The 12,348-nt window shown below is 42.6% G+C and overlaps 1 protein-coding gene across 1 annotated transcript; it reads right to left on the bottom strand.

The window, feature by feature from the left end:
- Window positions 1-3,212: 3,212 nt before the first annotated feature.
- Window positions 3,213-3,620, bottom strand: LOC139446607 (KRAB-A domain-containing protein 2-like). The gene has a single exon (XM_071227892.1). It carries the CDS (start codon window positions 3,618-3,620, stop codon window positions 3,213-3,215), a length of 408 nt encoding a protein of 135 aa, XP_071083993.1.
- Between the last annotated feature and the right edge of the window lie 8,728 nt (window positions 3,621-12,348).

The following is a 12,348-nucleotide window of genomic DNA, read 5'->3' as shown; positions in this document are numbered from 1 at the left end:
TTAATGTCATTATCATCCAAATTCTTTACAAAAGTAATTGCAGCAGCGAGGAATGTATCTTCTATGTATCACACATGGACTGAATTAGAGATGACTGTTTGTCCAGTCGCCATCCACGTCTTTTCTTAATTTTATATCTCCTTGCGATATCATTATCTATTATTACATACGCGTCTTGTGACCAGGGCTGCCATGCAACTTTTTTTGAATGGTGCTACACCAGGATAGTCAGGCCATGATTTGGGTATGGTGCTTTACTAGGACAGCCAAGAAACGTTTAGGGTATGTTGCTACACCAGGACAGCCAGGCCATGATTTGGGTATGGTGCTTTACTAGGACAGCCAAGAAACGTTTAGGGTATGTTGCTACACCAGGACAGCCAGGCCATGATTTGGGTATGGTGCTTTACTAGGACAGCCAAGAAACGTTTAGGGTATGTTGCTACACCAGGACAGCCAGGCCATGATTTGGGTATGGTGCTTTACTAGGACAGCCAAGAAACGTTTAGGGTATGCTGCTACACCAGGACAGCCAGGCCATGATTTGGGTATGGTGCTACACTAGGACAGCCAAGAAACGTTTAGGGTATGTTGCTACACCAAGACAGCCAGGCCATGATTTGGGTATGGTGCTACACTAGGACAGCCAAGTAACGTTTAGGGTATGTTGCTTCACCATGACAGCCAGGCCATGGATCAGGTATGGTGCTACGCCAGGACAGCCAGGCTATGATTTGGGTATGGTGTTGGACAGCCGGGCCATGATTTGGGTATGGTGCTACACAAGGACATCCTGGCCATGATTTGGGCATGGTGCTACACTAGGACAGCCAGGCCATGATTTGGGTATGGTGCTACACCAGGACATCGAGGCCATGATTTGGGTATGGTGCTACACTAGGAGAGCCAGGCCATGATTTGGGAATGGAGCAACACTAGGGCAGCCAGACCATGATTTGGGTATGGTGCTACAATAGGACATCCAGGCCCTGAATTTGGGTATGGTGCTACACCAGGACAGCCAGGTCATGATTTGGATATAAGACTACGTCAGGACAGCCAGACCATGATTTGGGTATGATGCTACACCAAGACAGCCAGGCCATGCATCGGATATGGTGCTACACCGGGGCAGCTAGTCCATGATTTGCATGTGCTGCTAGACCAAGGCTGCCAGGCCATGATTTGGGTATAGTGCTACACCAGGACAGCCAGGCCTTGGATCGGGTATGGTGCTACACCAGGGCAGCCAGTCCATGATTTGCATATGGTGCTACACTAGGACAGCCAGACCCTGAATTTGGGTATGGTGCTACACCAGGACAGCCAGGTCATGATTTGGATATAAGACTACGTCAGGACAGCCAGACCATGATTTGGGTATGATGCTACACCAAGACAGCCAGGCCATGCATCGGATATGGTGCTACACCAGGGCAGTCAGTTCATGATTTGCATATGGTGCTACACTAGGACAGCCAGGCCATGGATCAGGTATGGTGCTACACCAGGACAGCCAGGCCATGATTTGGGTATGATATGGTATAAATGGTATATTTATGTTCTATACATTTAGCAACAATCATATACAGGTTTAACAAAAATAGAATTATAGAGCAGTTCTACCAATTTGAGATAAAATATCATAAAATGACATGTGGTTACTATTAGGATGATAAGAGGCGGTTGGGTAGCCTAGTGGTTAAAGCGTTCACTCGTCACGCCGAGGACCCGGTTTCGATTCCCCACATGGGTACAATGTGTGAAGCCCATTTCTGGTGTCCCCTGCCGTGATATTGCTGGAATATTGCTAAAAGCGGCGTAAAACAATACTTACACACTTACACACTCACTCACTCACTCACTCAATTATTCCTCACATCCTTAAACATAGACCTACAGAAACTGGATGTGCATACATGTATAACTCGATACTGTAGAGTTGGGATTCCGTCAGATAGGGAGTTGTCTCTAAGCAAGCAATAAACTGAATAGACGCCGGCGAAAGGCGAAATTTATGGAAAAAAAACACACGGCGCCTAGTTGAGGTAATACGGTATTTCTCATTCACTTAAACCATAAGGTAAATCGGACAAGGGTCGTGCACAATTTATATTTCAGTTATGTTGTTTAACTGTTGCTGCTAATTTGATCATTGTAAATATCACTTGTTGTAAAGATTCACTAAATACAATGGGACCTGAAGATTCGGGTTGAGAATTAGTCTTCAGCAACCCATGCTTGCCGATATAGGCGACTGTGCGTGTTGTAAGAGGAGACTAACGGGATCAATGGTCAGGCTCGCTGATTTGGTTGATGCCAGACTCGATTATTTTTAATCGAGACTTTTAGGTAGCACATATTACCAAACGTATACTATATACGGTGTATGCAATATATTACAAAGAGGCGTTAGCGGTTCTAGTTATTACACATATTAACTGAGAATGGTCCAAGGGGCGCATAAACTGACGACCTACCTCTACCTGACATCCTGACGCTCAGCTCAGTGTCGATCTGATTCGATGATTGCCGATCCCCAGGCAGATGACGTCAGCTGTATGGCGTGGAGCTATTTTTAGCATACTGGGGATTCCCTGCTCTTTTCTGGGTGGGTACACATTCCCGCGAGAGGTCTTAATTCTTGGAAATGCTAAAAATAGCTCCACGCCATACAGCTGACGTCATCTGCCTGGGGATCGGCAATCATCGACTCATTTCGACACGACTGAGCTGAGCGTCAGGATGTCAGGTAGACCACAGAAATATGAGTCCATTGGAAGAGGTAGGTGGTCAGTTTATGCGCCCCTTGGACTAATCTCAGTTAATATGTGTAATAACTAGAACCGCTAACGCCTCTTTGTATTATATTGCATACACCTTATATAGTACGTTTGGTGATATGTGCTACCTAACAAACTTTTGTTGTGTCCATACATTTCAGCTCTACCATCACCGCCCATGTATCATGTATCACGTACCGCCCATGTTATGTGCATCACATTCGAGCGCCAAGTAGGAGAAATATGTCAAAAAGTTGATAGGCGACTTCAGAAGCACGTTTAGACGTTAGGGGACGCAACACAACAAACTTGGTAAGATGATCTTGGCAAACCATGATCCACTTATACTGGCCTTGACTCATTGACTGCATGTCAATTAAAGTCCTTGGAAAGAATGGGCTTGACAACGGTCCCCTTGTTGGTTGGTCGCTACCTCTTCCGCTGGCACTCCGTACACATGGATTTGAAGAGGGAGATTGAATCAATGGTGATGTTGGCATACTTCTTATTTATTTCATGAATCATCTTATCTCTTCCGCCACGACCAGTTGCCAGGTGAGCGCGCTTGATAGTGTCGTACGTATCTTCGATGGTCACGAAATACAGTGGATCTTCCTCTGATGACTGGCGTCGTTTGATCAACTTGTCAACGTCACCACACTTCAGTACTTCATACTTCTTCAGGAGGTAGTGGTGGTGTGGTGTCTTCTTAGTGGTAATGGAGGCTTCTAGCAAGTTGTTAATAGATTCCAAGTAAAGCTCCTTCGGGATGAGGACACGCGTGTTTTCCTCATACATCTTGTACAGTGCATCTCTGAAGGTACCGTGAGGCTCCATGAGTCAAAGTGTGAGGTATCTGCTTACTTACTTACTTACTTTGGAGATTTAACGTGCGCTTTCCGACTGATGCGTATTTCGCACACGGGCCCGGCCAGGCCATTTAATGTGTTTCCGAAAGGGGCGAAGGTGGTCTGTGCAACCCAAGAGGGGGGTTTTAGGGGTTGCTTATATAGAATTTGGGAATTTTGAGATTTGGAATAGATGCCGATGGGATTGGGGAGGAGAACTAAGGGAGCTGGGTATGGTGGATGTTTGTTTGTTTATGTGATTTTGATTTGGTAGGTTATTGTGTTTTTAGATGCGTTTTATTAGTTCCGTTTTTATTAAGAATACGCCTAAGGCCTTGAAGTTTTCTAGTTTATTTTGTGGGTTTAGTATATCTTCTAGAGTTAGAGCCTTGTTTAGATTGAGGGTGGTTTGTAATGCGGTTCGATGTGTTAGGTAGTGTGTGCAGTGGATGAGTGCGTGTTCTGGGGTTTCTGGTTGTTTGCAGTGTGGGCAGTTACCTGTAGTGTGTTTTTTAAATTTTTTTAGGTGGTTATTTAGGTTGGTGTGTCCTGTTTGGAGTTTAGTGATTACTCTGTCGATTTTTTTGGATGGATGGAGAATTTTTGGTTTGGTTAGTGGTTTGCTGAGCACTTTTTTGATTTGGCTATTTGAGTTTAGATATAGGTTATGCCATTTTTTTGTGATTTTTTGCTTGTTTACACTTTTAATTTCTGATTTTGAGATGGGTAAGTTTAAGCTTATTTCTGGGATTTTGAGGGATAGTTTAGCTGCTTTATCGGCGTTTTCATTACCGTATATTCCTACGTGGGCGGGTATCCACAAGAAGGTTATTTGTTTGCCTGCCTTAGTTAGGTCGTTGGAGCTTTTAAGTATTTGATTTATTAATTTAGGTCGGTTTTTGGTATTTTTGTTTTGGAGGGCTTGCAGTCCACTTAGGGAGTCGGTAAGTATTAGGATTTTTTTGTGTTTTTTGGATTCTTGATTATGGAGGGCTGAGGCCATGCCCATTAGTTCTGCCGTGAATATTGATTGGTTGTTTGGGAGTCGGAAGGATTGTGTGGTTTTAGTTGGTTGTGTGGTATGGACTCCGAAACCTGGGTGTTTGGAGGTCGGATTTGAGGATCCGTCCGTGTAAATGTGACACCAATTTGGCCAATTTTCGTGTATGTATGCTAGTGTGGTAGTTTTAGCTATGTTTGGGTCGGTTTGTTTATTTATTTGGCTAGCTAGTGTTGTGTCTATTTTGGGTATTTTAAGTTTAGGGGTGAAGATAATTGGTTGTTTGCAGTTTTGTTTAAGATTTTTAATTTGGTGTTCATTTAGGTAGTTTGTTATTCTTTGGGATATTGGGGTAAGTAAGGGATGTTTTCGAGCTAGAGCTTGGTTTTTGGGGCTGATGTTTTGGTTTATTAAGTTTTGGATGAGAGGGTTTGATTGGGACGCGGCCCAGAAATTTAAGCTTAGCTGTTCCCTGCGTAGACTTAGTGGCATTTCTCCTGTTAAGGCCTGAAGTGAGGTGTAGGAGGTGCCATGTTGGGTGCGTGTAATTAGTTTGAGAGCCTGATATTGTATTGAGTCAAGTTTTTTAGATAGAGAGTTGTTTAGGGTGTTGTATATGGCGCAGCCGTAGTCTAGTTTTGATCTAATTAGTGATATGTAGAGAGAGAGGAGGGTATCTTTGGATGCTCCCCAGTTAGAGCCAGTTAGGCATCTTAGGGTGTTTAGGTCTTTACTGCATTTAGTTGTTAGGTTTTGGATGTGAGCATCCCAGGTGAGATGTTCATCGAAAATAAGTCCTAAGAATTTGGTTTGTTTTTGAAATTTGATTGTTTGATTGTTTAGCTGGAGGATTGGGGGGGCGGGTTTCATGTTTTTATGTTTGAATACTATTCCTGTTGTTTTTTCTGAGTTAAGGGAGAAGCCCCATTTGTCAGCCCATTGTTGTATTTTATTAAGAGATTTTTGGAGTAAATTTTGGACCATGTTCATGCTTTTAGTGCGGATCCAGATGGCTCCATCATCCGCGAATTTTGATGTGTTTACTTTAGGGGATAGGCCCTCGAATAGATCGTTTATCATTATATTGAAGAGGGTGGGGCTGAGGATACTGCCCTGTGGAGTACCATTTTCTAGGGGACATTGGTCCGATAGAGTTTGGTCTATACCCACGGTTATTTTACGATTGTTTAGGAAGTCCTGGATGTAGTTTATTATCTGACCTTTGAGTCCTATTTTTTTAAGTTTTTGTATTAGCCCATCGTGCCATACCATGTCGAAAGCTTTAGAGAAGTCTAAGAAGATGCCTGTGGTATATTGTTTATTTAGTTGTCCTGTCTTAATATCTTGTTCTAGTCGGGCGAGGTTATCTAGGGTTGAGCGGCCAGGAGTGAAACCGCTTTGATCTGGGTTTATGATGTTATTTTGGGTTAAGTAATGTTGTAATCTATTTTTAGCTATTGATTCCATTACTTTACATAAGTTTGAAGTTAGGGATATTGGTCTATATGAGTTAGCTTGATTAGCTGGTTTATTAGGTTTAGGGATTGGTATGACTAGGGCCTGTTTCCAGGGAGTAGGAACCTGTCCGTTTAGGTAGATGAGATTGTATAGTTTGAGTAGTGCCTGGAGTAGTTTTAGGGGGAGTTTTTTAATTATTTGGTAAGAAGTTAGGTCTAATCCTGGGGCTGTGCCCTTTTTCCTGTTTGGGATTACGTAGAGGAGCTCCTCCATTGTGTAGGATTGATTTATTTCTAGATTGTTATTGTTTGGTTCTTTTGTGGGTTTGTTTTCTGTTTTAAGTTTATCTTGGAATTTTTTACTGAAGTTGGTGTTACTGCTAACGGCCGAAAAGTGGTTGGCGAGATTATTTGCTTTTTGGGCGGGGTTGGTTGAGTTGTCAATGTTAGGGGTTTTTTTATGTCGTTTTAAGCCTCTGATGGCGTGGATTTTGCGCCAGACCATTCTGGCATCTGTACGGTTATTTATACCTTCGCAGAAGTTTTTCCAGTCTCTACTTTTGGCTATTTGGACTAGTTTTTGAACCTGGTGGTTTAGTTCGTGGGCTATGTTTAAATATTTGTAGTCGCGTTTTGCTTTATTGAAGGCTGATTTACGTTTTCGTCTAATCTGTTCTATTTCCTCATTCCACCATGGTACCGTCGGTTTGCCTGTCTTAGATGTTTTGAAGGGGATGGAGGTTTTGGCTGCGTTTATTATATAGTCTGTTAGGTTTTTACAATAGGTTTCTGGATCATTATTTTCTATTTCGTTTAAGTTAGCTTCGTTGCAAATATCTTGGAATTGGTCCCAGTTAGCTTTATTGTAATGGAATTTTGGTTCTTGGTTTTCTGTTTGGATTGGTACGTTTGTATTTCCTATGGTTATGTTTATGGGGAAGTGGTCACTACCTAGCGGGACGTCGTGCACTTCCCATTGAGTACTTTGGGCTAGATCTGCGGTGCATATGGTTAGGTCGATAGCCGACATTTTTTGGTTTATCTTATCGTACCTCGTGGGTTGGTTGCTATTAAGGAGTACTAGGTCGTTTGTTTCTATCCATTCGGAGATTAATTTGCCATGATTATCTATTTTATCATCTATGCTCCACGTAGGATGGTGAGCGTTAAAGTCTCCTAGGAATATAGTAGATTTATCGCTTATTCGGAGTAGTTTGTTTAGATCCTCAGGTTGGACTTTTTGTTCCGCCCAGTGGTAAATATTTATGATGTTTATGTTTCGGTTATTTAATGTGATTTTAATGCCGTTGGCTTCTAGGTTTGGCGTGTCTATTTTTATTTCTTCGTAATTTATATCTTCCCTGATAAATATGATTAGTCCTCCAGCGGCTCTTCTTGTTTTCAGTTTAGCTCTGTCAGTTCTAACTGAGTTGTAGTTAGGTAGTGTGAATTTGGATTTTTTTGAGAATTTGGTTTCCTGTATACAAGCAATGTGAGGGCCTTTATTTAGTTTAAATTTATTTTTTAGTTCATGGCCGCAGGAGGTGAGTCCGTTGGCGTTCCACTGAAAAATATTTAGTCCTTCGAATATTGGGTTCGGGTGATTGGTGATTTAGTTTTTAGTTTTTATTTTATTCGGTGAGTTCTTTTAGATGGAGGTTAAAGAGGAAGAAGGGAAGATCGGTTAATTTTAGATTGAAAGCTACTTTGTAGAAGGATTTCATGCTAGCTTTTGGTGAGATTTGACTATGCATGTATGCTAGGAGTAAGGTGAGGTTATTTAGGTTTTGGGTGTTGGCTGGTTGGGGAGTTTGGTTTGTTTTAGTTGGAGTAGTGTCTATTGTTTCCTCAGTAGTGGAGAAATCTTCGTCATCGGTTAGATTAGGTTTAGCTGATTGAGTTTCCATGGGGGAGTCATGTGATGTGGAGGATTGTGAAGGTGTTTGTGGGATGGGTGTAGCTGATGATTTCTTAGTGTTTGTGTTTTGTTGTTGTGCTTGCTTGTGGGAGAGTGTTGTTTCCATATGGGCTGTAGGGTGCTTGGATGAGGGTCGTGTTGTGGTGGTCATTTTGAGGTTTGTTTTGCATGCGGGGGTTGATGTTTTGGCTATGTGAGATGTGGGAGGGTTCGTGGTTGGTTGAGTGGCTGCTTGTCTGTGTGAGGTGGGTGCGGTTTCTCGGTAGGGGCCCCAGACAGAGCTGTCGGTTATGGGTGTGGTGTTTGTTTGTGGGATGGTGTTTGGGTGTGGTGTAGGGAGGAGTGGTTTAGATGCAGGTGTAGCAAATTTTCGTGTTTGGATTTTAGCCGTGTCTATGTTTATGTTTTTGTTGGCCTGCTGGGTGAGTGTGTGTCTGTATGGGCATTGGTTTGAGAGTGAAGTGTGTTGGGTGGATTTGCAGTGGATGCACCAGGGTGTGCATGTGCCTGGGCAGTCTGTTTGTGCGCATTTTTTACATTTAGTTTTACGGTATGTGCATTGGGAGGCAGTGTGGTTGTATTTGAGGCACTTTGTACATTGCTTAACCTGCTTTATATAGGGTTTGACTTCTAAGTTGGTGTGGGCTCCGAAGGATATGTGTTTGGGGGCTTCAGGGAATTTAGCGGTCTTTTTGAAGTTGATTATGACAATGGAGGTTGGGACCGTTTTTCCGTTTCTAGTTGAGGTTATTCTACGCGTGCTGGTGATTAGGGGTTGAGGGTTTTGGTCTTGGTTTATGTTAGCTTCTAGAGAGTATAATTGTAAGTCCTCAGTTGTTTCCCTTGGGTTAACCCTAATTACGCCTCGTGTATATTGTTGCCAATTAGGTGTTTGTTTGATTACTGTGACGTGGAATATTTGAGTTATTTTATTTGCTGCGTTGTAAGATTCTCGGTTAGGGAAGATTATCTGGTATCCTTTGTTGGCTTTTTTAATATTGTTGTAATTTATTTTTTCTCTTTTAAACCAAAGTCCTATTTTATCTGCCGAAAGTTCTAGTGAGAGAGTGGTGCCTGAGCCTGCTGAGAAGAAGTAGAGGGCGAAGGTGGTGAGGAAGGCGGCCGGGGAGGGTGTGGGCGATGGAGGTGGAGTGGATGTGTCGAGTTTGCGTTTTTTGGTGTTTTGAGGTGGCGAGTTAGCTGGCTTGGTGGGGGTGGTGTGTGTCGTGTTTTCGCCATACTCGGTCGGGACGATGTTTTCGAGTGACCTCCCGGAAGTGTTGTACGCTTCCGCAGGCGTAGGTGAGTAAGGAGCTGGCGTGTCTGCGAGTGTGGCGTTGCGGGTGTCAGTCATGTTGTTTGGAGAGATGGAGAGCGTGTGTTGTGGTGAGTGGTGGTGGAGTGGGAGTGGTGTTTTGGGGAGGTGAGTTGGTTTGTTGTTTTTACTTGGTGAGTTGTGTTTAGGAGGCGGAGGAGGTTGCGGTGGTTATTTGTTGTTGGTTTTAGTAGGAGGGTTTGTGAAATGGATTAATTATTCAAGATTTATTTTGTTGCTGGAAGGCTGGGATTAGGTGAGACAAGTGGAAAGCGGGGATTAGGAGATATTTAGTCGAAGGAGTGGAGGTATGTGAGTGGTGGGCGTGGGTGGTGAGTAGGAAGGAGCGTGCGTTGTGTTAAGGAGAAGGGGGGATTAGGTGTTTTTTGTTTTTAGGAGTTGGGTCAAAGGGTGTGTTTGAGTGGTGGGCGTGGGTAGTGAGTAGAAATGAGTGCGAGCTGTGTTAGGGAGATGGGGGAGGATAAGGTGTTGGTTATTTATAAGAGTTGAGTGTTGTTGTTGGTTTTAAGGATTTAGGGGTTTTGTGATTAATTCGGTGAGAGTGATGTATGTGAATAAGGATGAAAGGATAACGTGATAATTACCGATGATGGAGTTTCCTTGGCTGGCTATCAGGCAATGCTCTGTGCTGGCTTGGGAAGTGTTGCTCGCTTGGCCAAGACTCGATTATTTACAGACCGCTGTCCTATAGCTGGAATATTGCTAGGTTCGGCGTTAAACAACAAACAAACAAACGATGAGAGTGATTTTAAGAGTATGTGAATAAGGCTGAAAGGATAACGTGATAATTACCGATGATGGATTTCTCCTTGGCTGGCTATCAGGCAGTGCTCTGTGCTGGCTTGGGAGGTGTTGCTCGCTTGGAGTACAGACTGCAACGAAGCCTTCTCAAATGTTGTTACAACACATGATTCTGTTTGTTTACAGGAGATTGGCTTAGGACAGGATTATGAAGCCTTCTCACAAGTTATTATAAAAAGGCAGGGATATGCTTTCAGTAAACAAGTATAAAATCCCATGGTTCATTTCAGTGATTTTGTCTAATTACTGAAGATTCCAGTAATTAGACATAACCACCGAGTGAATCAGTTATTAGACATAATCACTGAAATTTCCAGTTATTAGACTTAATCAGTGATTATACTTGTTTCCTGAAGACTCAGAAGCACCTTGGCCACATCAACAGTAAATATAAACTGTGTACTCTGCCACCTCCATTTTTATCTGTAACCACGGGGTGTTTTCACTTTGCCAGCAGCTATTGTTCTAGTTTAAACGTCAGTAGCCCGTGATAATCCCTACAACAGTGGGGAGTAACACTATAGACTGTTTAACTTTCACTGGTGAAGATCGCACAACTCACCATTATTAACAGAAACCACGGTCAGATTACCGCTATTGACGCCTTGAATTGAACTTAAGTTGACAGAGAATGGATACATATATCATAAATGCCATACTTTGACTCGTTAAAAGTCATGTTTGGTCTTGTTAGACTATTCTATGTCAACACGTAATTGTCGCGATCACGCGATCACGTGCGCGGAAAACCTTGACGGTATGTCAACACGTAATTGTCGCGATCACGTGCGCGGAAAACCTTGACGGTATGTCAACACGTAATTGTCGCGATCACGCGATCACGTGCGCGGAAAACCTTGACGGTGACTGGTCAGACTGGTTACCGGGTAATAGTGATCAGCTGCTTCGCTTAGGGTTATTATTATTTTAAATATGTTTAGTAAAAGCTGCATCTAAATTAACAAGATATTGGAATATATTATTCCTGATAAAAAATAGTTTCATATACAAATTTTGCCGATCCTTTCATTAAAATCCTGTAAAGTTATATCATTGGGTGTGTCTGGACTGAATCACCGGTAGATTCCAAGAAAATGTGTGTACAGCTCATAGCTGTGTCCGGCTTAGTTTACGAGAAGATACACAAGGTAATCTTAAGCCCTGGATATAAAACAATGCCTAGCAGAACCAAAAATACAATTTAAACGGTAAAGCAACATGTCTGGTGATTTTTAATCTCATATTTCGAATTTGTACTGACCAAGTTTCTCATTACCCGTTTGTTTGCCGGACTTCGCTAAAGGGATACGGTGTAATTTGTTTTCTGCGCTAGGTATTCGAATTCCACCCCCCCCCCCCCCCCCCCCCCCCAAAAAAAAAAAAATAAATAAATAAATAAATAAAAAATGAAATAAATAAATAAAATTAAAAAAAATAAAAATAAAAAATAAATAAAAAAATACTGAATCCGCTAGAGGTGGATGCGCTCTATACTCAAGAAAATACGCTAATCATCATTTGCAGATTTACAACGTTTTGTTGTTTTGACTTTCGCAAATATGGAAAAATACTTCGTGTTTTTGAACGGCGAAACGACCACCATAGCTGGCCTTAGACCACAATTAATTTCCTTCTTTGCTATCTACAGTGACATGACAGCCCACCATAATTATTATCAGTCGTAGGCCGTTCTCCTTTTGCATGCTTACCAACCTGCCACTTGTCACCTAATACACAAAGTTTCGGCCTGCATTGACCAGCCCCCTTTCGCAGTAACCACTGTCAACAGAGCTCACCGGAAGTTTCGAGCCGAAACACACAGAGCGGCCTTCAACTTGGGGGTCAAGTCATGGGAGACTGGAATCAATACCTTCACAGCATGTGGCTAACAAAAAATTGGCAACATACTACAATGTCTAATCTTTCATTTAAGCTATCACAAGTCACTCCCAAAAAATTGGCACAGGCTGAACAGCCCATTTGAACAGGGCACTATATTCTCCTATTTTCCTTCCGGTTCATGGGATAACTGTGATCTGAGGCCAGCGGTCACCTGGGCGGATGTCGTACAGCGCATGCGTGGGTACTAAACTCTTAACATCGTTAGTGCATTACTTTAAAACGGAAAGCGCTTCCTTCATTCCAGGTATGGAGCTTCATATCGAAAGCGAAAACAGTGATCTAGTCGATGTTATTATGTTCTGA

Source organism: Haliotis cracherodii, unplaced genomic scaffold (genome assembly GCF_022045235.1).
Source record: "Haliotis cracherodii isolate W230 unplaced genomic scaffold, xgHalCrac1.p SCAF_6, whole genome shotgun sequence".
In the NCBI taxonomy this organism is placed as follows: Eukaryota; Metazoa; Mollusca; class Gastropoda; order Lepetellida; family Haliotidae; genus Haliotis; species Haliotis cracherodii.
This window is presented reverse-complemented; position numbering and strand designations above follow the sequence as displayed.

Bases quoted from the DNA above. Each gene is read 5' to 3' on its own strand.
- LOC139446607 (XM_071227892.1), bottom strand. From the start codon at position 3,620: ATGGAGCCTCACGGTACCTTCAGAGATGCACTGTACAAGATGTATGAG.